The 26,027-nt window shown below is 42.2% G+C and overlaps 1 protein-coding gene across 8 annotated transcripts in view; it reads left to right on the top strand.

The window, feature by feature from the left end:
- Positions 1–3: 3 nt before the first annotated feature.
- LOC105488129 (zinc finger protein 583) overlaps positions 4–26,027 on the top strand; it is a 31,569-nt gene continuing 5,545 nt past the window's right edge. Inside the window, exons 1-5 of one of the 8 annotated variants that reach the window (XM_011751934.3) lie at positions 4–137; positions 672–897; positions 12,544–12,642; positions 19,591–19,717; positions 19,972–20,070. In XM_011751934.3, coding sequence (XP_011750236.1) covers positions 12,634–12,642; positions 19,591–19,717; positions 19,972–20,070 — 235 coding nt within the window. In that variant the 5' untranslated portion in view covers positions 4–137; positions 672–897; positions 12,544–12,633. The other 7 variants (XM_011751933.2, XM_011751930.2, XM_011751936.3 and 4 more) reach the window with 7 other exon arrangements.

A 26,027-nucleotide genomic window follows, 5' to 3' on the forward strand; every position in this document is an offset into this window, starting at 1 on the left:
GAAGATGGCGCAGACGCACAAAGCACACCGATGCTGCGCCATGATAGGGCCGGCGCCGCAGTGACTTCTGGGAAACATAGTCTCTAGGCGTGAAGGCCGCAGCCCGGCCTTGAAGCCGGATCTCGCGATGTTTCGAGGTGAGCCGGGCGCAGGCGTGCTTCCCCTGCGCGCGGGAGAAAGTTGTGTGTTCGAGTCCCTGGGTCCCTTCCTGGGGGTTCTTGGTGCTGTGCTATCTGCGTGTGATTCTCTAGCGAGAGATTGTGCGCGAGTGACCGAGTGGGCAAGGGGCTGTCACTGTGTGTGCGTGATTGTTGTGACGGTGTGTGGTGGTCACTTCGACTCCGCGTGGGTCGCTGACTGTGTGACTGGTACCGTTTAGCGGTGGATACACAATTGTGTGCCGCTGTGGAAGATTCCCTCATCCGTTAAGTTCCCATTTCCGTGGAACAGCAGTTTTACCAGAAGGTTTGGAAGGAGCCTTAAAAGTTTGGAAGCGTAAGTTTATCTGGTAACTATTTTTAAACGTTACATATATGGCGAATTAAATGTGGGTTATGAAGGAGAACGCAAAATAAAAACGTTATAAAGATGTAAAGAAGTTTTATGGGGCGGCATCTCTTGGTCAAATACCAGACCGCCGCAGGTAGGTGTTAATTCTTTCTCGTTTTTAGGCGGCTTTGGTGCCATCACGTGTGAGAAGCCCAGGACTTGACTCTCCCGAGCCAGTGTGGTCCAATATGATGGGGAGTCCGAGTGCCAGATGCCGGTCAGGACCTGTTATTCTGGGTCTCAGAATGAGGAAGCCCTCCCTGTCCGAGATGGAACAGTTCGTCCTTGAGTCAGGCCCGGAGTCCTGAGTTCCTGTCTTTTGATTTGATCCTGTTTCCCTCAGACCTGGTGAGCTCTATGGTGTAATAAGTGGGTAAGAGTGTGAGCCCTTAATCATCTCTACCATCTCTAAGGCTGGAGCCAGAATGCCTGAACTCTAGTCTTTTTTTTTTTTTTTTTTTTTTTTTTTGAGACGGAATCTCGCTCTGTCACCCAGGCTGGAGTGCAGTGGCCTGATCTCAGCTCACTGCAAGCTCCGCCTCCCGGGTTTACGCCATTCTCCTGCCTCAGCCTCCCGAGTAGCTGGGACTACTCCCGAGTAGCTGGGACTACAGGCGCCCGCCACCTCGCCCGGCTAGGTTTTTTTTTTTTTTTTTTTTTTTTGTATTTTTTAGTAGAGACGGGGTTTCACCGTGTTAGCCAGGATGGTCTCGATCTCCTGACCTCGTGATCCGCCCGTCTCGGCCTCCCAAAGTGCTGGGATTACAGGCTTGAGCCACCGCGCCCGGCCGAACTCTAGTCTTAGAGATGTGCCTCGGTCTCCACATTTGATAGTGAGGATGATTATAGCATCTAACACATCGAGTTGTTTGGGAGGAGTAACTGAGCCAATATGTGTAAAATAATGTTACTGCTGCTGGATAAGGATGATGATGTGGCTGAAGCTAATGCTTTCTGTCTGCAAAGATGCTTTTTCCAAAACACACCATATTGCCTCTTTACACATTCTTCAAGAGAGGGTAGAGGCTGTATTTTCCTTGCAGGCACAGCGATGTGGTAGAAAGCACACTTTTAGAGTTAGACAGGTGTGGATTCAAATGCCATTTCAGCCATTTATTAGTTTCTTCATGCCTATCTCAGTTTTGTTTTGTTTTGTTTTGTCCATAAAGGGCAGAATGTAATGCTGGGCTTGCAGTTTTGTCCTGAGGGTCAAATAAAATGATGTAATAATAGAAGCAAAGCTCAGAGGTTGGTTAAGAGACAACTTCAGCAAAGATGGTTGAATTTCACACTTGTGAGCAAAGAGTCGAGGAGACAGTTGTAGATTTATCCTACTTGATCTTATTTGTGGTTCAGGACAGTGTTGTGAGTTCAAGAGCAGAGGGTAGATGCAAAAAGTCATCTTTCCTAGGTTCTCTGATCTTGGGAAGGGGCGAGTGGCTCTAGTTTCCCTTTAACATCCCACTGTGTGTGTCTATATGTACATGCGTCAGTATTTGCTTATGGAGGAAAGGAAGGAAAAGGACCAAACAGGTACAAAGCCAGCCATCTCTCAGGCTTTCTTCTATACCATTTTTACTTTCTCACATTTATTAATCTGCCAGAGAGAAATTTAGAAGATGATGAAATGGCCAGTTCTGACTCTGAACCAAGCCTCTGAAGTCATACACCATTATACTCTTGGTCACAAAATCAGCTGTGAGTCTAAGTAGGTGGAGGCTACACAAGAGTATACATACTAGGTGGCAGGGATCATTCAGGGTCCACTTAGAAGGTGGCTTCCAGTTTCTTCCTTTTAAGAGTATGAGAATGCTCTGAGCTGGCCTCTCCATTCCATGGAATCCATAGGTCTTTAGTCAGCCACTTCCCAGTACACATTCCTGTGCCAAAGCACATGCAGAGTTCCAGCAGCTCCCTCTCCTGTTAACCATCACCCCGCCACACCCAGCCATATCCATCCTTCTGCCAGATTCCTTCTATTTCAGGATCACCCATTATCACTCGAATGAGATCAACTGTGGGGAGGTGGGCCATATTCTGTTGTGCATAGTAATCCAAGCAAGGAATCACACAACAACAAAGTGGGCTCTAACCCAATCTTAGCTACTTACTCTCTGAATGACCTTGGGCACCTCCCCCAATTTTTCTGACCTAAAATCTGTGCACTATAATAATAATAAATTTCCATGGAGGAAGTATAACCTTTTCAACAAACAGTGCTGCAGCAACTGGACATCCATAGCCAAGAAAGAAAAAGGATAAAAGGCTTTTCTCCAGTACTAATCCAGGAGAAAAATACATGTATTGCATCTTGTGACAACTGAGGATAAAATACGTGTGACCTTCTCTCTCTGAGGACTTTTTTTTTTTTTTTGAGACGGAGTCACGCTTTGTCACCCAGGCCAGAGTGCAGTGGCGCGATCTCGGCTCACTGCAAGCTCTGCCTCCTGGGTTCACACCATTCTCCTGCCTCAGCCTCCCAAGTAGCTGGGACTACAGGTGTTCGCCACCACGTCCAGCTAACTTTTTGTATTTTTAGTAGAGACGGGGTTTCACCATCTTGGCCAGGATGGTCTCGATCTCCTGACCTCGTGATCCGCCCGCCTCGGCCTCCCAAAGTGCTGGGATTATAGGCGTGAGCCAACGGCCCGGCCTCTGAGGACTTTTTTTAAGAGACAAGGTCTCATTCTGTCACCCAAGCTGGTATGCAGTGGTGTTCCTGGACTGAACCGAGGACCAGGCTGCTTTTTCTCGCAGCCCAATAACAAGATGTTGATGTAAAAGAAGAGAGTTTTATTTCTGTAACCAGGTACAGGGAGAGGGCCAGAAAAATATTGCCAGACAACTCAAAATTACACAGTTTTCCAGTGCTTATCCACCTTCTAAGCTATATGTCTACATGTAAGTGTGCATTCATCTAAAGATATAAGTGATTAATTTCTTCTCATCTATAACTAAGGTCTGAGTCTTGGGAACCTTCCTCCAGAGCCTCAGTAATTTTACTTACTCTAGTTGGGTCCAAGTGCCAAAGGTGATTACCCTTACCTTGTCTCCTACTAAGTTATGGAGGTCTGGGGAGTGCCTTTAGACCCTCAGTAAAACTTGTTTAATCCTAAATGGATCCTGGGATGAGGAGTGTGACCATTCCTTCATTACCTTGTCATGCTTCAAATCAGCAGCCTTTGTGTTAGGGCACTGACTCTCTCAGCCTTTAATATTTAACCTAACCATTTAGTCAATGCTGGAACAGTTGTTATGGAGGCCTGCCTGTTCAGCTTTTGTGAGATCTGGCTTGCCACAGTGGCACAAATACAGCTTACTGCAGCCTCAACCTCCTGGGCTTAAGCAATCCTCCTACCTCAGCCTCCCAAGTAGCTGAGAACACAGGTGCGTGCCACTACACCAGCTAATTTTTCTTTTCTTTTTTTTTTAAGAGATGGGGGTCTCACTGTATTGCCCAGGCTGATCTTGAATTCCTGAGCTCAAGTGATCATCTTGCCTCAGCCTCCCAAAATGCTGATGATGCTGCATCATTGTCTAGGGTAAATACCTGAGGTTCGTTGTCTCACGCCAAGGGAATCGAAGACGCGGACACACAAGAAGTGAGTTTAAGAGCAGAGGTTTAATAGGCGAAAGAGAAAAGAGAACAGCTCTAGCTCCTGCAGAGAGAGAAGGGCTCCCAGGTAGGACTTCCATGGGGCACGGGGTTTTGTAGACTGGCTTCAGGAGGTGGTGTCTGATATACATAGGCCCCAAAGATTGGTTGGACCAGGTGTGCCAATCAGAAGCTGGCTGTCCCACCCTAATCTTTTATTATGCAGATGGGGTCCCTGCCTGGCCAGGGCCATGCTGTCTGTTCCTTACTGTACACTTCCCTTTTGGTTGACAAAAGGGAAGATGGAGCTGCCATGTTGGACATGCCTGGCCCCCAGGTACCTTTTTCCTATTGGCACAGCTGCCGGCATTCACCCGTGCAAGCTTCCAGCTTGCTTATCTATGTCTGCGGCTTGATTTTTCAGGCTGCTCTTTGTTAGAAATGACTCAGCGGCTGCTTTTCATTAAAAGGAAAACCGTACCGAGGATTTCCTTACCCTCACTATCTGCCTAAATAATTTCTTTTTAATTCCTATGTCACTTGGGATTACAGGCATGAGCCACTGTGCCTGGTACAGGGTTTTTTTGTCTTTATTCCTCAAGATTTTGCATTTAGATAATTATGTTAAACTTAGGTGTGCTAGGTAGACATATGTCTGCTGATTACCCATTAGGAAGAATGTGGATTCCTACTTAGGGAAAAGGAGTCAGGCTGGTGGGACCAGCAGAAAGCAAAGAGATAAAGCAAATAAGCTATAGATCTGCATTTTCTTCATGGTCCAGGATATATAAACAAAAAAGGAAGCAGATAAGCTATAGGCTTGCTTTTCTTTATGGCCCAGGACATACAGCCCTCCGGAGCAAATCATGAACATAATTCACAAACTCCCTGCTTATCATCAAACGCACGCAAACATTTATCATCAAACACCTTGAGTGACAGAAGAATGCAGGTTAGCTCCCTGCTGCCTTGGCGTTATCCATCAGCCCAGGAACCATCCTATAAAATCTCCAGCTAGCCTTTGTTTCCTTGCAGTCAGCTCCTCTTCTGCTGATTCTGCCTGTCGCTCCCTGATAACACACTTTCATACTGTCTTTAATAAATCTGCCTTTCGCCGGGCGCGGTGGCTCAAGCCTGTAATCCCAGCACTTTGGGAGGCTGAGATGGGCGGATCACGAGGTCAGGAGATTGAGACCATCCTGGCTAACACGGTGAAACCCCGTCTCTACTAAAAAATACAAAAAATTAGCCGGGCGAGGTGGCGGGTGCCTATAGTCCCAGCTATTCGGGAGCCTGAGGCAGGAGAATGGCGTGAACCCGGGAGGCAGAGCTTGCAGTGAGCTGAGATCTGGCCACTGCACTCCAGCCTGGGCGACAGAGCAAGACTCCATCTCAAAAAAAAATAAAAATAAAAATAAATAAATAAATAAATAAATCTATCTGCCTTTCTTTACCCACAACTATCTTGGTAAGTTCTTTTACCTCTGCACCACCAGCCCAAATAGTTGCTGCTCACCTGAGACAAAGAATATATGTGGTTTTTAAGCAAATCAAAGTTTACTTAGTGACTCTTACCAAGCTTTGTAGAAGGTTCTGCCAAAAGGAGAAGCTTAAGAGATAATGGCTAAAAATAAAAAATGTTACCATCTAGCCTCCTTGGCTAAATGTAACCACTGCCCAAGGGGTTCTTCCTGCCAACTGCATAAAGAAAGCCATGGCATTGTAGTAGAGAAAGAGGTTAACAGACATGAGTCTGGCCACGCCACATGGGAAATGGAGTTCGTACTCAAATCATCTCATCCAAAGCTCTTATATTAGAGGTTTTTCAAAGTCAGTTTGGGGGAAGGGGTAAGAGTGGCCAGGTAACGGGTGCTTGCTGCTGATTCGTTGGGCTGGAGATGAAATCATAGGGGGTCAGAGCTCTCCTTGTGTGGGCTGAATTGCTGCTGGGTGGTGCCACGGGAGCTGGATTGGTTAGTCCAAGTGGAACCATCAGGTCCAGGTGGAGCCATGGGTGTCAGACATGAAAAAACCCGAAAAGATATCTCAAAAGGCCAATCTGAGGTTCTACAGTGGTGATGTTATTTGCAGTAGTAATTGGGGAAGTTGCATATCTTAAAACTTTTGGAGTAATGGCTGACAGTTGAATAATGGCACCACCTTAGCAGGACCCATCCTCTTCTCCTCTCAGACGAATGGCTCCCATTCGTCCATTATTTAGACTATAGTGTAAGTGTGTTCCAAAGTTAGCTCAGCCCTATAGCCCAGGAATAATTAAGGGAAAGGGGTTAGCTCAGTTTACTGTAATAATTTTTCTCACTGATACAGTCTTTGCAAAGGTGGTTTCGTAAAGATGCCTACTCTCTTCACGCATCTGTGAAATGTCAAAAAGACTGCCAAAACCTGGAAGTTTACTGATGCCTTATTTTAAACAAGTCTTGTCTGTCTGGTTTGAAAAAGCAAGGGGAAGATATCAATCATAATTTTGTTCAAGACAGTGAGTTCTAAGTTTCTCTTCAAAGAATCAGTATGTCAGTATGTTCAGTTCTTTGTTCTCCATTTTAAAGTTTAACTTCCTCATTCTCTTCATCTCCTTGCCCCTAGTTTCAGTAAACAACTTCCCTGCCAGTTCTGATCAGTAGTTCACATCTGCTCCTCTGGTCACCTGCTCCATCGTGAGTCACCCCTGGTCACCTGCTCTAACCTAAGTCACCTTTAGTCACCTGTTCCATAACAGTCTTTCCTGCCAAAACTGCTCACCCCACCAGTCTGGCTCTTACCGCTGCTATCTTTAATATAGCCCATCAGAATTAGCTTAGACTGTGTGGTCCAACCCTAGCCAATAGGGGAATGACACAGCAGTAGGGGCTACCTACATCAGGGATAAGAACCCCTTCCCCTCCCTTGTTCAGGTGTGCTCTCACCATTGCTCCATCTGCAAGATGTACCCTTCTATAGAAGTAAAATTGCCTTGCTGAGAAAATTTATGTTAGAGTGCTACTTCTTTTGCGGCAGCAAATTTTTTTTTTTTTTTTTTGAGATGGAGTCTTGCTCTGTCACCCAGGCTGGAGTGTAGTGGTGCAATCTCAGCTCACTGCAAGCTCTGCCTCCTGGGTTCATGCCATTCTCCCGCCTCAGCCTCCCTAATAGCTGGGACTACAGGCACCTGCCACCACACCTGGCTAATTTTTTGTATTTTTAGTAGAGACGGGGTTTCACTGTGTTAGCCAGGATGGTCTCAATCTCCTGACCTCATGATCTGCCTGCCTCGGCCTCCCGAAGTGCTGGGATTACAGGCATGAGCCACCGCACTCAGCCCGAAAATTTATTTCTAACAATTTCAACACTCAAACACAACCCAACTACAATTTTTGTGGATTGTGTTCCTTTTACTTTTTATTCATAGGAATAGTTTTCCAATGTTGCAGTCATAATGCAATTTCATCAGTTTTGTTCCTCCTTTAAGAAACCTTAACACAAGAAGTATTTTTACATGTTGCTTCATTGCCATGTGATTATTCTTTTAAAAAGTTGTATAGTTTTCAATCGGATAGATGTGAAAGGAAAATAAATCTCAGGACCCTGGCTGGGCATGGTGGCTTATGCCTGTAATCCCAGCACTTTGGGAGGCCAAGGTGGGGGATCACGAGGTCAGGAGATCGAGACCAGCCTGGCCAACATCGTAAAACCCTGTCTCTACTAAAGATTAAAAAAAAAAAAAAAAATTAGCCAGGCATGTTAGCATGTGCCTGTAATCCCAGCTACTTGGGAGACTGAGACGGGAATCGCTTGAACCCGGGAGGTGGAGGTTGCATTGAGCTGAGGTAGCAACACTGCACTCCAGCCTGGCAACAGAGCAAGACTCCCTCTCAAAAAAAAAAAGAAGTTTCAGTTAGTATTTGCTGCTATCATAGTTGCATTTTTTTTATTTTCTCAAATAAAATTCCCAGCTTCTATGATGCTCTTTGTCACTGGCAACTTTGATCAGACAATTAAATGAAACAATTGAAGGGCATAACAGGATTTTGGAAGGGATGGTACAGGATTGGGAGATAGAACTAGAGATAGGAGTTTATAAAATATTTTCAAAAACATTGAAGAATAGGAATAAGAGAGTATGATATTGTGAAATATATATTTGATCTTCCTAGCATAGAACTCCTAAAATCCTTAGAAACTACAAAGTCAGAGTAAAAACTCTTTGTATGCTAATGAGTTGACTGATAGCTGGCATCTCCTATATAGTTTCAGGATGGGGACTGGTTATGGAAAGACCAGGGCATGACTAGAAAGCTGGGACATTCAACCCCACCCACAACCCCAAGGAGGGGAGGGGATTTTAATCAACCATGTCTATGTAATGAAGCCGTAAAACTCCCAAAAGACAGGGTTCGGAGAGCTTCCACATAGCTGAACATGTGGAGGTTCCTGGGTGCAACACCCTTTCTTCTGTACCTCGCCCTATGCATCTCTTCATCTATATCCTTTGTAATATCCTTTATAATAAACCAGTAAACATAAGTGTTTCCTGAGTTCTGTGAGCCACTCTAGCAAAATACTGAATTGCAAAGAGGGGGTGGTGAAAATCCCAATTTGAAGTTGGTGGGGTCAGATGTTCCAGAGACTGGACTTGTGACTAGTGGGAAGGGGGAGGCAGGCTTGGGAACTGAGCCCTCAGCGAATGGTGTCTGACCCATCTCCAAGTAGACAGCGTCGGAATTGAACTGGAGGACACCCAGCTGGTGTTCACTGCAGAACTCATTGAACTCACTGCTTGCTTGGTATGCGGGTGCTTGGTATGTGTGGGAAACTCCCCCATATTTGGTCAGAGAAGTCTTGTTATGATTAGTTCTCGAGATAATAGGAAAAAAAATGCACCTTTTGTTTTTTCCACTGATTCAGACGGCATAACTGAAGGAAGGAAGAACTGAAAGAATGGTCTTAACACTCTGCTTCGCTTTTCTTCATAACACGCATTACTTCCCAGTATGCATCAGTGTCCTTTATTATTAATTTTTTCCTATTGAATTCTTCCCGCATTAGAACGCTGCTTCATGAAGTGGGGATTTTGTCTGATTGTTCACTACCGTGTGCCCAGGGCCTACGACAGTGCCCGACACAGTAGGCGCTCAATAAATGGTGAATGAAAAACAGGGTAAGGCGGGGAGAGAAGAAACAGAAAGGGAAAGGAAAGAGAAAGCCCGGGCTGCCAGACAGCTTAATCACCCGTACGTCCTACCGGGCCCCTCTCCAGCTGGCTCTGGCCACACACTGGTCCTCCAGGCTCCCTTTTCTCAGCGCTGGGCTCACAACCCCACACCGAGCGCTTGAGCGCGGACGCGGCTACTGCGCGTGCGCGTCACCGCGCTAGCGCCCCGGCCTGGCAGCCTTTGGGGACCCGAGCCAGCTGCGCCTGCGCAGTCAGAGCGGGTCCTCCCAGGCCTCAGGTGGAACGGGTGGGTGAACGGGCGGTCGAACGGCCTGAGAGGGTTCAGCTGGTCCGAGTGGGGTTCTGAAGGCCAGCGGAGGTGGGCTTACTAGGGAAGGCGGCGCAGCAGAAACTACCCGCAACGAGCGGCGAGACCTGCGGCCGCCAGGGACCCTCGGCCACCATCCCAGCATCCTCTGCGCCGCGCCGGCCCTGGACTTCATTTCCCAGCGGCCCCTGCGGCCTGCCCTAGCGCTGCGGCGCCTTTGTGAGCGCGGCCGGCGGCCAGGATCGAGCCCTGGCCCGGGCCCTGGCCCAGCCCCGGCCTCCAAGGACCGCGCGAAGGAAGTACCCACCGGAGGGAGGAGGCGGTGAGGAGCGCGGGATGGAGCTGACGCCGAGAGCGGCCATGCCACCGTGTGTGGGACCGTGTGTGACAGTGTGTGAGAATGTTGTGACATTAAGGAACCGTGTGTGACAATGTGTTTGACAGTGTGGAACCGTGTGTGAGACCATGTGTGACTGTGTGACAATGTGAGACTGTGTGTGACAGTGTGAGAATGTGTGTGAGACCGTGTGTGAATATGTGTGTCAGTGTGAGACCATGTGGGACAAATGTGGGATTGTGTGTGACAGTGTGAGACTGGGTGTGAGAATGTGTGTGACAGTATGAGACCGTTGCCCCTGTATGTGCGGGAGCCTTTGACAGTATATGGGACCGTGTGGGTTGTGTTTAAGACCACATCACCATGTGTGACACTGACTGGGAGTGTGTGACAGTGTTAAACTGTCACTATGTGTAGACCGTGTGTGAACAGTGTGTAAGACCATGTCACTGTGTGTGTGACCTGTGTGTGCGGGATAATGTAAGACTATGTGACAGTGTGTGTGACTTTGTGAACAGAGTTTGACCATGTGTGTAGGATCACGTGAGACTGTGACAGTATGTCAGGCCATGTCACCGTGTGTGAGGCTATGTGTGGTTGTGTACGGTATGTGGCTGTTGATGTGGGACCACGTGAAACTGCGACTGAGAATTTGTGTGACAGTGTGTGAGACTGTCACTGTATGTGAAACTATGTGAACAGAGTTCGTGTTGTTGGACTAAGATTGTATGTGACAGTGAAATTGTGCATGACTGTGTGTGATTATGTGAGACTGAGGGAGATTGTGTGACTTAGCACTGTGTGTCATTCCGACAGTGAGTGTGACAGTGTGACTCAGAATGGCCTTATATGACCCATTGTGAGAGCAGGGCGGGCTACAATGTGGGGGCATGTCCATAGGTTGCCAGGGGAGGTGCCAGAGTGACAAACTGTGTGGTTTGTTGTCTGTGATTTGTGTGGGCAGGAAGCTATGTGGGTGCTTGGAGATGCTGGTGTTCTCTGGGGTTTGGGAGACTGCTGTTGTGGTGGAGAGACAGAGAGATGGAGATGAAGGGGAGAAGATGGAAAAAGGGAGAGGGGAAGAGAGCTGGAAAGGGAGAGACAGACAGGAGCCTCAGACTTAAGCCTGAAAACACTGGCTGCTTGTCCTCTGGCACAGTAGTTTTTCCATTCCTCTCAGTCTCTGGGGGCATGTGAGGAATTTAACAGGAAAAAGGAATGGGAGACCTACCATGTGCTATTTATGAAAATAAATGACAGAAAGATGAAAATTTATTTAAGAAAGGATGTACCAAGCACTGTGCTCAATGCTTTATGTAGATCATTTCAGAATCCTCCCAACAATTGATAGGGAATAGTTACCGTTTCACTGATAGGGAAACAGGTTTGCAGTGGTTACCTAACTTGCCAGAGGTTGTAGAGGTAGCATGTCGTGGTTTGGCTGTTTGAGACCAAGTGTTCTGATCCTTAAGCCTAGTCATTCTTACCACTAAGTTATGCTGCTTCTTAGGTAATAGCTTTATTCTTCAAGACAGTGAGGTCTGGTGGATAAGAATTAATGATAAGGGTTTGGATGACTGTTCATGCATAGCCTGCCCCTCCTTCCCTCTCTCCTTCTTTCTCTCTGAGGAGATTGCCCAGAAAAGTCAAGAGATTAGTTTTCAATTGTGGGTTGTCATAAGCCAGGACCTGAAGCAGGCCGTCTTGACTCTTTGATGGAGTGTCCACCACACCACATGGACCCTCTGATGCTCACTCTGTGTATAGAGATGCTTTCTCTGAGAAATTTTATTTTGTAGCTTTATCTCTCATCCTTGCAGAAAGGGTGGGAACATATTTCCTTTCAACATCATGATCGGGTGGAAAGAATTAAAAGTTAGACCTGGTTTCCAGTTTGGCTTAATTCCTTATTACCATGATGCCTTGAATAATTAATTACTCAGATGAAGAGCCTTCGTGTGTGAAAGAGAGGGAAATCCTTGCTTGGTAATGCCATTGTGTAATTGCTGTTTTTGTTTTAAATTATAAAAGGAAAGGTAACCTAAGCACAGAACATGTATTTTTTTTTTTTTTTTTTTTTTTTTGAGACAGAGTATTGCTCTGTTGCCCAGACTGGAGTGCAGTGGCGTGATCTTGGCTCACTGCAAGCTCCGCTTCCCGGGTTCATGCCATTCTCCTGCCTCAGCCTCCCGAGTAGCTGGGACTACAGGCGCCCACCACCACACCCGGCTAATTTTTTGTATTTTTTAATAGAGACTGGGTTTCACCATGTTAGCCAGGATGGTCTCCATCTCCTGGCCTCATGTCTTGATCTCCTGACTTCGTGATCCGCCACCTCAGCCTCCCAAAGTGCTGGGATTACAGGTGTGAGCCATCGCACCTGGCCCATATGTTGTATTCTTAAGATCCAAAGCATGTGGGCAAAAGAATTGTAAATTTAGATATAAATGACTTGCTCAGTGATATCTCTAATTTACTCCTGAGGTTGGGGAAAGAAGGAGAAAGAGAAGGAAAGGTTTCTAGGCTGATGATACTGACAGCTGCAGGGCAGGCCTGGCATTTTATGGTTTTTTTTCCTTCTCCAGCTCTACTTTCTCAGGATACCATCCCTCTCCTGGAGAGGAGCCTGAAGGAGTAGGACAGAAGAACTGTCAAATTCTGGAATCCTTAAAGCCATGTCCAAGGTAAGGAAGCATTTCTTCTCTCTTCCCTAAAATGCCATCTTATTTTTTAGGTTATACGAACATTTTGTTTTTCTTCCAAAATACTCCAACCTAACAAGGTTCCATTCATCCAGTGACTCGTTCCTCATATCTTGCTTTCCAGTAAAAGTCCCCAAAAGCTTAGTCATCTTTTTTTCCACAGCCAGCATTTTTATCTTCACTCAAGAAATAGTTCGGCACCTCCTCTGGGTTTAGTGTCTGTTAGAAGCTCTCAAGATGCAAAAATACACTCACTGGTATATGAAAACCTTCACTGTAGTAAGTTGATTCATTGAGATTGAGGTGTATGTTCAGATGTAACCACTAGCATAAATAAAGCTTTTCCACAGACCTAGGTTTGAAAAGAAGGCGAGACAGGAGGGTTGTCAGGTGGTCTTAGTCACAGAACAGGGCAGAGTCTCTTGCTCAAAGTGATTTTGAGGAGTGAGATGTGTTGAGTCTTGAATATTAAAGTGTGGGTCAGCTAGGGCAGGGATTTTTCCAAGCACTCTGTGGGCTTTAAAGAATAGTATTCCAGGGAATAATGAGGTACCATTTTAGGGACATTCTCAGTGTCCACAGCTATGTTATTCTAGGTCATCCAGTTAAGTGGAATTAATATGTAAAAAATAGAACTTTTTTTGAAAAAGAGTAATGGGAGAGCACTTAAATCTACATTAAAATAAAAGCTGTATATATCTATAATAATGAAAACAGTAGATAGTGTGGAATGGAGCCAGAAGAAACATATGATGTTAAGAAACAAATCCAAGTATAAGAATTCCATAAGAATGGAAATATTCATTCACTGAACATATAGTTATTAAAGACCTTATGCTAAGTGCTGTGATAAATAAAAATAGGCCCTGTCTTTGTCTTCATAGAATTTAATGTATACTAGTTTAATTATATGATGTACTGATGTTATTTTAAATCAATAGGGAAGGGATGGAATATTCATTTAGTAAAAAAAAATTACACATAGATAAAAATACGTAGAGGTTAAATACATTATATAGGTTAAATATGTATTAAAAAACACAAACCTCTAGGTTAAAATATAGAGAATGGAGAAAGAGTAAGGTGAGGCAGATGCAGAAATCAGCTAGTACAGCACTGTCCAATAGAACTTTCTGTGATGATTGACAGTAGAAATGTTCTATATCTACAGTGTTTAATATAGAAGCCACTAGCCAGATGTGGCTACAAAGACTTGTATATACTAGCATGACTAAGAAACTGAATTTTTAAATGTTACTTAATTTAAATTTAGCCATATGTAGCTAGTAGCTAGTGTATTAGACAGCACAGTGTTAGGCTTATAAAACAGTAAAGCGGGGAAGATAATTATGGGTGATCTTGTCCAAGTTTCCCATTCTACAGATGAAGAAAAGGAGGCCCGGGGAAGAGAGTGACATGTCCACGTAACCAGTTAGTGACTGAGTCAGATGTAAGAAGTTGTGGCCGGGCGCGGTGGCTCACGCCTGTAATCCCAGCACTTTGGGAGGCCGAGGCGGGCGGATCACAAGGTCAGGAGATCGAGACCACGGTGAAACCCCGTTTCTACTAAAAATACAAAAAATTAGCCGGGCGCGGTGGCGGGCACCTGTAGTCCCAGCTACTCAGGAGGCTGAGGCAGGAGAATGGCGTGAACCCGGGAGGTGGAGCTTGCAGTGAGCCGAGATTGCGCCACTGCACTCCAGCCTGGGCGACAGAGCGAGACTCTGTCTCAAAAAAAAAAAAAAAAAAAAAAAAAAAGAAGTTGTAATATACATTGAGGGTCAGTAACGTCGATGATGGTGAGTGATGATATTAAGAGGGTGGTGGAAAATGATGAAGGACACTGTAGCGAGACTGTGATGGGGCTCATTATTTCACTCCCATGCCCGGAACCTTTATTGCCTTCCTGTCTTACTTGGAATGAAATCCAGTATCCTAACCATGGCCTATAAGGCCCTTTGTGCTTCAGCTCCTGGCTTTCCTAGACCTCATTTTCTACAAATATTTACCTCTCTTCATTTTAATGACAGTAGTGAATTTGCTGTCTCTCAGACTTACTCTGCTTTTTCTTGTCTCTGGACTTTTGCATTTGCTCCCCCATCCCCCTACATGTTGACATAGCTTGCCCTCCCATTTCACTCAGATTATTGTTCAAACCTTACCTCTTCGTTTAGACTTACCTTGACCATATCATCTACAATAAACACCCTATCACTCTTAATCACCCTTTACCTTCTTTTGTTTTTTGTCACATGTCACTACCTGACATGTATGACCTTATGTTTAATGTTTTTCTCCTTTGTTAGAATATTAAGAGGAGAAACTTTGTTTTGTTCACCTTTGTATTCCTGACTCTTAGAATAGTACCCAGTTGGTAATAGGCATTCAGATGAATTCCTCATCTGTGAGCGAGACCAGGATAGCTAGAGCTAGACACCTCTTCTTTCCTGCTACTGATTTGGTAACAGAAGAAAGAAAAAGCTGAAAGTGTGATGTATAGAATAGATGGAATCCATTAGCCCAAATGCTGTTTCTAGGACCCCTCCCCAGACCTCCTGAATCATGGTCTCTTGGTGGCACCTAAGAAAACACATTTTTATTGGGTTTCCCAGGATTTTTTTTTTTTTTTTTTTTGAGATGGGGTCTCACTGTGTTGCCCAGACTGGTTCTGAACTTCTGGCCTCCAGTTATCTTCCTGCCTCAGCCTCCCAAGTAGCCCAGTAGCTGGATTACAGGTATCCAGGATGATTTTAATGCATGGCTTTTGAGAACCTCTGCCTTTAAAGATTATATTTAAAGTATGCCTCTTGTAAGCAGCATATAATTGACTAGTTTTAAAAAGGCTAGCCTGATCATCTTAATCTTTTAGTGTTTATTACATATTTAATATAATACTTGTAGATATGTTTTTAAAACTACTGTATTTCTGTTTGTTTTCCATTTATCCCATCTATTCTTTTTTCCTTTGTTTCTCCTGAACAGGATGAGATGCCTATGGTGATTTAACTCCACAGTATTATTATTGCTCTATTTATAGTTACTGCTTTAGAACTCTTAATTTATTCCTGTGTTTTCATGATTCCATTTTCCTTCTGTTTTACTTCTACCTGAAGAACTCTTTGAGGATGTCTTTGAGTGCAAGGCATCACTTTACTCCCACCCTTAATTGTTTTTTTTCACTTCAAAAACAATTTGATCGTATTGTTGCTGGGTCAAAATAGTGTAATTAAAAATTTTTTTGAGGTTAAGTAATTTTGTGAAATCCTGGTCTCAATGGAGAGAATGACATCTATGAATCAATTAAAAAAAATAATTCAAGACCTATGCAACATCATAGTAAAAAATTAAGATTTACCCAGCCGGGTGCGGTGGCTCACACCTGTAATCTCAGCACTTTGAGGGGCCAGGCGGGTGGATCATCTGAGGTCAGGAGTTCGAGACCAGCCTGGCCAACATGGTGAAACCCCATCTCTACTCAAAATACAAAAATATTAGCTGGGCATGGTGGTGGGTGCCTGTAATCCCAGCTACTTGGGAAACTGAGGCAGGAGAATTGCTTGAACATGGGAGGTGGAGTTTGCAGTGAGCCGAGATCATGCCACTGCACTCCAGCCTGGGTGACAAGGGCAGAAAACTCCGTCTCAAAAAAAAAAAAAAATTAAGATTTACCCAACTGAAAATAAGCATGGGGGTTAGTAAGTAAGACAGGGCATAATTGTACTATATAATATTATTCAGCTAATAATTGACATTATCGGTAAGTGAAATATATACATAATCATAGACATCAGTATAAGGAACTGTTTGAACAGATTATACTAACTATAAATTATAATTGCTTTTAGGAGGTCGAGTGACACGGGAGTAGACATGGGGGTGAAAGATTTCCAATCCTAGCACTTTGGGAGGCCAAGGCAGGAGGATCACTTGAGCCCAGGAGTTTGAGACCAGCCTGGGCAACATAGTGAGACATCATCTGTACCAAAAGTTAAAAAAATTACCTGGGCCTGGTGATGAGCGCCTGTGGTCCCAGCTGCTTGAGAGGCCGAGGTTGGGAGAATCATTCAAGCCTTACAAGTTGAGACTGCAATCAGCCATGATTGTAACACTGCACTCCAGCCTGGGCGACAGAGCAAGATCCTGTCTCCTAAAAAATAAAATTTAAAAAAAAAGGAGTGGGGGGAAATCACTGAGGGTAGAAATACTGGAGAGTATATTTTTAAGTTTCTTTAATGATAGTAATTTTTAAATTAAATCAAAATAATTATAAAAAGCATTTGCAAGGTATTCATGGTCTCATTGGCTGAGAGGAAAATGTCAGATAATTAAAACACAGAATGCATTAGTTCATGTGTGCAGCTAAAAAATGTCTCTTGAGGACTTTGTGTAGCAAAAGCTTCTTCATTAATGTCTACACAATAAATGATGTGTGTGGAACACTTCCCTGCCCAAAATTTTAAAGAGTTTGTATTGAAGTGTTTGAGTTACAGTAGAATTGATGAATAGCAGTGCCCAGGCCTATCCAGCACAAGTTTTACTTTTTAGACCTGATTCACATTCCTTTCCTTTTTTGAAGTGACAAGTCACTTCCTTAGATATCCTTGTATTAAGAAGTGTTTCAGAGATGGAAACTTTTTAAACAGCTGATGCATGTAATTGATGTTTCTTGGAGCCATACTTTTGCTTTCTTTATAGATAACCTCCTTAACATTTTTGTGCATCGTTCTGACAGTAGCAGTTAACATTGACTCATTTTTTTTTTTCCATTAAAAAGGTTTCTAAATAAAACCACTGATGTATTTGAGTATTTCTTCAACAGGAGCATTACTCTGCAAAGAGTCATACAAGGGTAGGGGTGATGTTCATATTTGACAACCAACAAGGCAAAGGCACACAGCAGAACATATCTTAGCTGGGATCCTGGCGTTTGCTGCCATGCTGGGCATTAATCTTCAGTTGCTGAATTCCTTATGGAGAAATCTGGTCACTAGCAGCACTCAGTGCAGTAGCTGTTTACCAGTGAGTGTGGCAATATTTCAGTATTTAAGGAATCAACATAGCTGCTCAGGTGTGTACCATTGAATCCCATCTCTATGTCAGCCCAGCTTAAGAACAGGCTTTGCTCTGTGACATGTCAAAACCAAGATGCATATGCCTAACCATACAGCAAGCCCTGGTAAGTCTTGAGCTGATTTATCTTGTTAGGAAGAAGACCCATTTTTAATTTTTAGGGAGCGAACTAGGTCTCGTTCCATGTTATCTTAAAGATCCTTACTTCAACATGCAGTAGTAGTATTTGGGAGCTGTACTGTAACATTTTAAAAACTCTCTTGCTCATCAAACAGGCACAGTTGTGTATGTTCTTCTAGTGAGAGCGGTGGGTATTTTTTGATGCATTTCATTATCAGACTTGGAGACATTCACTATTTAAGTAAATTAATAGTGCTTAAATTATATTATTTTGTCTCTTATGTAGCATATTTATAAGTTACCAACTATCTTTACAACTTAGTGGGGTTATCAAGAGCTGTTAGGCAATCATTTGTTGCCTCTTCCACACAGTCTCAGGAAAATTTTTATTTCCAACGGAAATTTGTCCTATATTGAAATAACTTTTATTGTACTTCTTTGATTCCTTCTTATCAAGTACTGATTATACAGATTCAAACATTTATTATAATAGTACTCTTCTTCTCAAGACATTAGAAGTCACAGTCTTGGAGATCAACTTCATTTTATCTGTGACAAATTTTTTCTTGTTTTGATTGAGATACCTTTTTGTTTGTTTGTCTTTAGAAACAGGGTCTCACTATATTGCCCAGGCTGGACTCAAGCATCCCAGGCAATCCTCCTGCCTAAGCCTCTTGAGTACCTGGGACTTTAGACATGCACCACCACCTCTGGCCTGATTCAGATACCTTTTGTGACATCAAGCTGCTGTTCATCTAAACCATATGCCTTCCGTTCATTTAAACCATCTACAGGGGAGGAATTTGTGTAAAACAAATGTTTAAAGTACAACACACACAAGACCTAGGTTGTCATTATGAAATGTGTACTATGAAATGTAAAAAATACGTGAGATACCTGAGGTCATCAGTGAGATGAAATGCATCACTTTGACAGCTGATTAGCTAATGTTATCTTTGCCACCAAGCACAAATTCAGTGGCATACTTCCCCACACATTAGGTAATCTGTCACTCAGCTTCTTTTTTTTTTTTTTTGAGACGGAGTCTTGCTCTGTCGCCCAGGCTGGAGTGCAGTGGCCGGATCTCAGCTCACTGCAAGCGTCACTCAGCTTCTTGATTGCTCTCTGTTATGGTATACATTTAAGCCATATTTTTGCAAGTCAGTATAAAACTTTGTTTACTGTTTCTATTATGTATATTTAATTTCAGAAAGTCAATATTGTAAGCATCAAACATATTTATATGTATTTTTATACAACCCTATTGATGTCTCTGGAACATTGACCATTTCATTGTACTGAGTTTGGAAAAATGCCAGGTTCAGCCATATACACGTTATAAAGCTTAACTCAGCCTGTTTCCTCCTTGAAGCTCTTTACTTCCCCAGTGTATCTGATTTTCCAATATTGAGAAATAACTCTGGCATTTAATATGAATAACATTTTATACTCGATTTACAGTGTTCTGTTATTTTCCAATTTTGTGTATGTTATAAATCCTTTTCTCCAACAGGATTATCTCTCAAATTGTATACTTTCCATGACAGAATATTAAAACAAAGCACAAAGAAGTCATCTAGTAATTATCTGACATGTGTTGCCTAGAACCTAAGATACTGTCAGAAAGTTTTGCTATGTGCAATATTTCTCTCTCAAAGTATAGACAATTTAACTTTTTAACCTAGGCTCATGTGAGGATATGAACACTAGTTGAGCAAGAATGTGTTTATGTCATTTCAGGATTTGGTGACATTTGGGGATGTGGCTGTAAATTTCTCTCAAGAGGAATGGGAATGGCTAAACCCCGCTCAGAGGAATTTGTACAGGAAAGTGATGTTGGAGAACTACAGGAGCTTGGTATCACTGGGTAAGGACGTCTTCTGTAATTCAGAATCTGTACATGGGACTGAGCTCCAGTGTAATGTTGGGAAACCTCTGATGTCCTTCACTAAATTTACCTTTCTTGTGCTTCCCAAAATAGGTTGAATTTGTAGAACTGGCAGCTTCATCTTCCCCATTCTTATTCCTCAGCTCCCTCCCATTATGCTCCCACCTTCTTGATGATGCAGAAACTTGATCTTACTTATATACCTGCCTAATTCCCCTTTTATTTTTTGTAAGCAGGAGTTTCTGTTTCTAAGCCAGATGTGATCTCATTATTGGAGCAAGGAAAAGAGCCCTGGATGGTGAAGAAAGAGGGAACAAGAGGCACATGCCCTGGTGAGTAAGAGAGAAATAGGGAGATAGAAGACATTGCCAGGAAAAGCTCAGCAATTCTGAAAGATTTCAGTTCATCATTGATGTTTCCTGGGTAGCTTTTCTTAAAGATTCAAAGTCTGGGAAGAAATATTGAGGCATCTTTAGCATGAGCTCCTCAATATGTTCTCTCTGTTTATATTCTCTCACAAGTTATGGTCTTCTCTGACAGTAATCTTCTCTGATAACCCATTTTCCTATTGTTGGATCCAAATGTCACAGCATCTCCTTGTCCTTGCCTTTTAGTTTTATACAGGTTGCTTTGTTTCATTTTTTAAAAATCCAGGTGCCTATAATCCCGGCTTTTTGGGAAACCAAGGTGGGTGGATCACTTGAGCCCAGGCGTTCGAGACCAGCCTGGGCAACATGGTAAAACTAAAAATACACACACACAAAAAATCAGCCAGGGCTGGTGGCATGCGCCTGTAATATCTACGTGGGAGGCTGAGGTGGGAGGATCACCTGAGCCTGTGATCTGAGAGCACGCCACTGCACTCCAGCCTGGGCAACAAAGCAAGAGCCTGTCTTAAAAAAAAAAAAAAAAAGAAGCTAGGTTTTTTTGGTTTGTTTTTTGTTTTTTTTCCTTTCTCAGTTACTCATTCCTTTTAGATTGAAGGATTGATGCATTTATTTATTCTTTTTCCAAGCCTCATTGGCTTTATGTTTTTTTTGTTTGTTTGTTTGTTTTTGAGATGGAGTCTCGCTCTGTCGCCTAGGCTGGAGTGCAGTGGACGGATCTCAGCTCACTGCAAGCTCTGCCTCTCGGGTTTATGCCATTCTCCTGCCTCAGCCTCCCGAGTAGCTGGGACTACAGGCGCCCGCCACCTCGCCCTGCTAGTTTTTTGTACTTTTTAGTAGAGACGGGGTTTCACCGTGTTAGCCAGAATGGTCTCGATCTCCTGACCTCATGATCCGCCCGTCTCGGCCTCCCAAAGTGCTGGGATTACAGGCTTCAGCCACCACGCCCAGCCGACTTTATGTTTTGAGAAGAGGATTCTGCTAAATTCTTGGGATTATTCAGAGGCTTATACACCAGCAAAGAAAAAAGAAAGCCAATTTTATTTACAAGTGTGGATAACTACAAGATGATAACACTTAATAGAAACAATCATAAGAATAGGTTGATAGGAGGAAAGATGATAAATTTGGCTGTGGACATAAGAGGGTTATATGTATAAGATGAGGAGAGTTCCAAGCAAAGAAATGCAACATGCAACTGGTTTAGAAGATAGGGTCTGAGAAAAATACTCTGATTTAGAGATGTCAGTGTGAATGAATGAGATCACTGGTCTTAAGAGTTTGAGAGATAAAGCCTGATGCTGAGGCCTTTGTGGGAGAAGTGAATCTTTGACAACTTTCTCAGTATCCTCCATGGTAAATGGCATCTCTGTAGTTTGTCTTTGGTTAATATATATATATTTTTAGATGGGGTCTTGACCTGTTGCCCAGGCTGGAGTACAGTGGTGCACTGCAACCTCCACCTCCCAAGTTCAAGCAGTTCTCCTACCTCAGCCTCCCAAGTAGCTGGGATTACAGGCATGCGCCACCATGCCCAGCTAATTTTTCTGTATTTTAAGTAGAGATGGGGTTTCACCATGTTGGTCAGGGTGGTCTTGAACTTGTGACCTCAAATGATCTGCCCACCTGGGCCTCCCAAAGTGCTGAGATTACAGGCATGAGCCACTGCCTCCAGCCTGTCTTTAGTTAAATTTTATGCATTTTAATTTTTCTAGATAATTGTTCTTTTCATTTAGGTTATCAGATTTCATGAATTTGAGCAAAGTAATATACAATTATTTTTATTTTTTTATATCTATAATGGTTTCCAATTTTAATTTCTTATTTTGTATAACTATTCTTTTTTAAAAAGAATATATTGGTCGGGTATGGTGGCTTACACCTGTAATCCCAGCACTTTGGGAGGCCGAGGCATGTGGATCATGAGGTCAGGAGTTCAAGACCAGCCTGGCCAAGATGGTGAAACCCCGCCTCTACTAAAAATACAAAAATTAGCCAGGTGTGGTGGCAGGCTCCTGTAATCCCAGCTACTCAGGAGGCTGAGGCAGAGAATCACTTGAACTCAGGAGGTGGAGGTTGCAGTGAGCCAAGATCACACCACTGAACTTTAACTTGAGACTCTGTCTCAAAAAAAAAAAAAAAAGAATACATGTATTATTAGGTCGCTCTGTTCATAAATAAGTTTATTTTTAAATAATTAGCTTATGCATTTATGTATTAGTATTCTTTTCCAATTTTCTGTTTTTTTCCATACTAATTCATAAAATATTTTCTCCTTACTAATTCTTTCCTTCTAATTTTCTTATTTATTTTTATCTCCATAGTGCTGAAATGAGAGCTTGATCTATTAATTTCATTCTTTTATTTAGTAATGAGATTATTAAGGACTATGAATTTTCCTCTAAGTTTGTCTTTGTCTATCTCCTGTAGATTCTGATACTTGTGTTTTTGTTACTGCTGTTCATACTAGATAATCTACCTTAAAAATTTTTTTCTTTCACCCAGAGTTGTTTAAAAGAGAGTTTTCTGGTTTTATTGTATTTGATCAGATAGTATTATTATTAAGGAATTATTTATATTCAGTAAACTGGATACATATAAATTGTACAGTTTGATCATATACCCATGAAACTGTCACCACAATCAAGACACATTTAGTATTTCTATCACCCCAAAAGATTGCTTGTGTCTTTCTATCTATCCTACTCTCCACTCCCAGTTCCAAACAAACATGAATCTGATCTTTGTTGTTTTTTATTAATTTGCATCTAAAGTAAATGGAATCATACAGTATGTATTTTGTTATGTCTGGCTTATTTCACTCAGCATAATGATCTTGAAATTTATCTATATCATTGCAGTATGAATGCAACATTTCATTTATCCGTTCACCTAGTGATGGACATTTGGGTTGTTTCCACTTTGGGGCTATTATAAATAAAGTTGCTATACAGCTGTCATGTACAGGACTTTGTGTGAACATATATTTTTATTTTTTGGGGGTAAATACCTAAGATGGAAGAACTGAGTTATATGATAGGTATATGTTTAACTCTGTTAGAAACTGTCAGCTTTCTGAAGGAATTATACCATTCTTCTAGCAGTGTATGAGACTTCCAGTTAATCCACATTCTCACCAAATCTTGGTATCATTAGTAGTATTTTTAATTTTAGTCATTCTAAAAGTTGTGTTGTAGTTTTAGTATGCATTTCTGGAATGACTAATAATGTTGAGCCTCTTTTCATATGCTTACTGGCCATGCATATAACATTTATGAAATATTTGTTCAAATATTTTGCCCATGTTTTATTGGATTGTTTATCTTATGAGTTGTAAGAGTTCTGTATATTGTCTTAAAACAAGTTCTTTATCATTTATATGTATTGGCTTATATGTATGCCAATTATGGCTTGCCTTTTTGTTTTTCTACTGCCACCACTGTTGGAGGCAAAGTTTGCAATTCTTGTAAAATCCAATTTATTAACTTGTCTTAGTTGGTGCTTCTTTTTTTTTTTTTTTTTTTTTTGAGACGGAGTCTCGCGCTGTCACCCAGGCTGGAGTACAGTGGCCGGATCTCAGCTCACTGCAAGCTCCGCCTCCTGGGTTCACGCCATTCTCCTGCCTCCACCTCCCGAGTAGCTGGGACTACAGGCGTCCGCCACCTCGGCCAGCTAGTTTTTTGTATTTTTTAGTAGAGACGGGGTTTCACCGTGTTAACCAGGATGGTCTCGATCTCCTGACCTCGTGATCCGCCCGTCTCGGCCTCCCAAAGTGCTGGGATTACAGGCTTGAGCCACCGTGCCCGGCCGGTGCTTCTTATATCTAAGAAATTCTTGCTACTCCCAGGTCACAAAGATATTTTTCTAGGAGTTTTAAAGTTTTAGCATTTACATTTAGCTCTGTGAATGATTTTGAGGTAATGTATGTGTCTTGTGTGAGGTAAAGGTTGAGGTTCATTTTTTTTTTCCATATGGATATACAGTTGCCCCAAGACCGTTTGTCAGGAAACACTTTCTCTTCCTAATTGTATCACCTTGCTACTTTTCCTGATCATCACTTGACCATATATATGTGGGTATAGTTCTGGAATCTCTTCTGTTCCATTGATCTATATGTCTATTGTCTCACCAGTTCCATACTGCCTTGATTACTGTAGCTTTATGGTAAGTTTTGATATCAGATAGTGCAATTTGTAAAATTGCCTTGACTGTTTTAGATCATTTGCATTTCCTATAAATTTCAGAATGAAGTTGATAATTTCTACTCAAAAAACTTAGATTTTTGCTGGGATTACATTGATTCTGTACATCAATTGAAAAAGAACTGACCTCTTAACATTGAGTCGTCTAATATAAGTATGGTTTATTAAGCCATTTATTAGTCTTTAAAAATGTCTCGAAGTTGGGTGTGATGGTGTGCGCTGGTAATCTTAGCTACTTGGGAGGCTGAGTTGGAAGGATTACTTGAGTCCAGGACTTTGAGACTAGCCTGGACAACATAGCAAGACTCTGTCTGAAAAAGAAAAAGGAAAAATAATAAAATTTATCTTAAGAATATTTTGTAGTATGCAGTGTAGTCGTACTGTGTTAAATTTTTTTCCTAAGTGTTTAATAGCTTTTTGAGTGCTATAATAAATATAATTTTTTAACAATTTGGTTTTCTAATAGTTTGCCCCTAGTAGGCAAAAAATGTAAATTGATTTTTGTATTAACTTTACATCTTATGACCTTGCTAGATTCATTTAATAGTTGCCCTCACAGTTATTTTGTAGGTCTATGAGGATTTTTTGGATGGACAATCATGCCATCTACAAATAGTTTTTTTTTTCCTTCTGATCCTTTGAGAATTACACCTTACACCTTACACCTTATTTTTCTTGATGTATTGCAATGGCTAGGACCTCCTGTCTAATGTGTAATTGAAGGGGTAAGAGGAGATGTACTTGTGCTGTTCCAGTCTTAAGGGGAAATGTATTCTATCTTTACTGTTAAGTCAGTGTAAGCTCTAAGTTTTTCTTAGATGTCCTTGATCAGTTTGAAAATATTACTTTCTATTCCTGGTTTGCTGAGCATTTTTATAATAAATGGATCAGATACTATTTCTACATCTGTTGAAATGATAATGTGATTTTTTTTTCATTAACCTTTTAATATGGCGAATTACACTGATTGATTTTCAAATGTGAAACCAATCTTGCATTTTTGGGATAAACTCTACTTGGTCAAGATGATGCTATTCATATTTTCCTGGATTTGATTTGCCCAGTTTTATTAAAGATTTTGCCTTATGTACATGCGCTACATTGGTCTGCAGGTTTACTTTTATTTATTTATTTGTATATATATATTTTTCAAGACGGAGTCTTGCTCTGTCACCAGGCTGGAGTGCAGTGACTCAATCTCAGCTCACTGCAACCTCCACCTCCTGGGTTCAAGTGATTCTCCTGCCTCAGCCTCCTGAGTAGCTGGGACTACAGGCACATGCCACCACGCCTAGCTAATTTTTGTATTTTTAGTAGACATGGGGTTTCACCCAGTTGGCCAGGATGGTCATGATTCTTGTCCTCGTGATCTGCCCACCTCGGCCTCCCAAAGTGCTGAGATTATGGGCATGAGCCACCGCGCCCGGCTTGCAGGTTTACTTTCTTAAAATTTTTTTTATCTGGTTTTGGTATCAAGATAATACTGGCCTTATGAAACCAAGTTGGAAAGTGTTTTATCTTTTTCTATTTTCTGACAGTTTGGATAAAATGATATTATTTCTTCCTTAAATATTTGATAGAATTCACCAATGAAGACATCTGGGCCTGAAGTATTTTTTAAATAACAGCTTTAATGGATATAGGGTTAATCAGGTTATCTGATTTTTGTTGAATCAGCTTTGGTAGGCTGTGTCTTTCAAG

The sequence above is a fragment of the Macaca nemestrina genome, chromosome 20, assembly GCF_043159975.1.
Source record: "Macaca nemestrina isolate mMacNem1 chromosome 20, mMacNem.hap1, whole genome shotgun sequence".
Taxonomy (NCBI): Eukaryota; Metazoa; Chordata; class Mammalia; order Primates; family Cercopithecidae; genus Macaca; species Macaca nemestrina.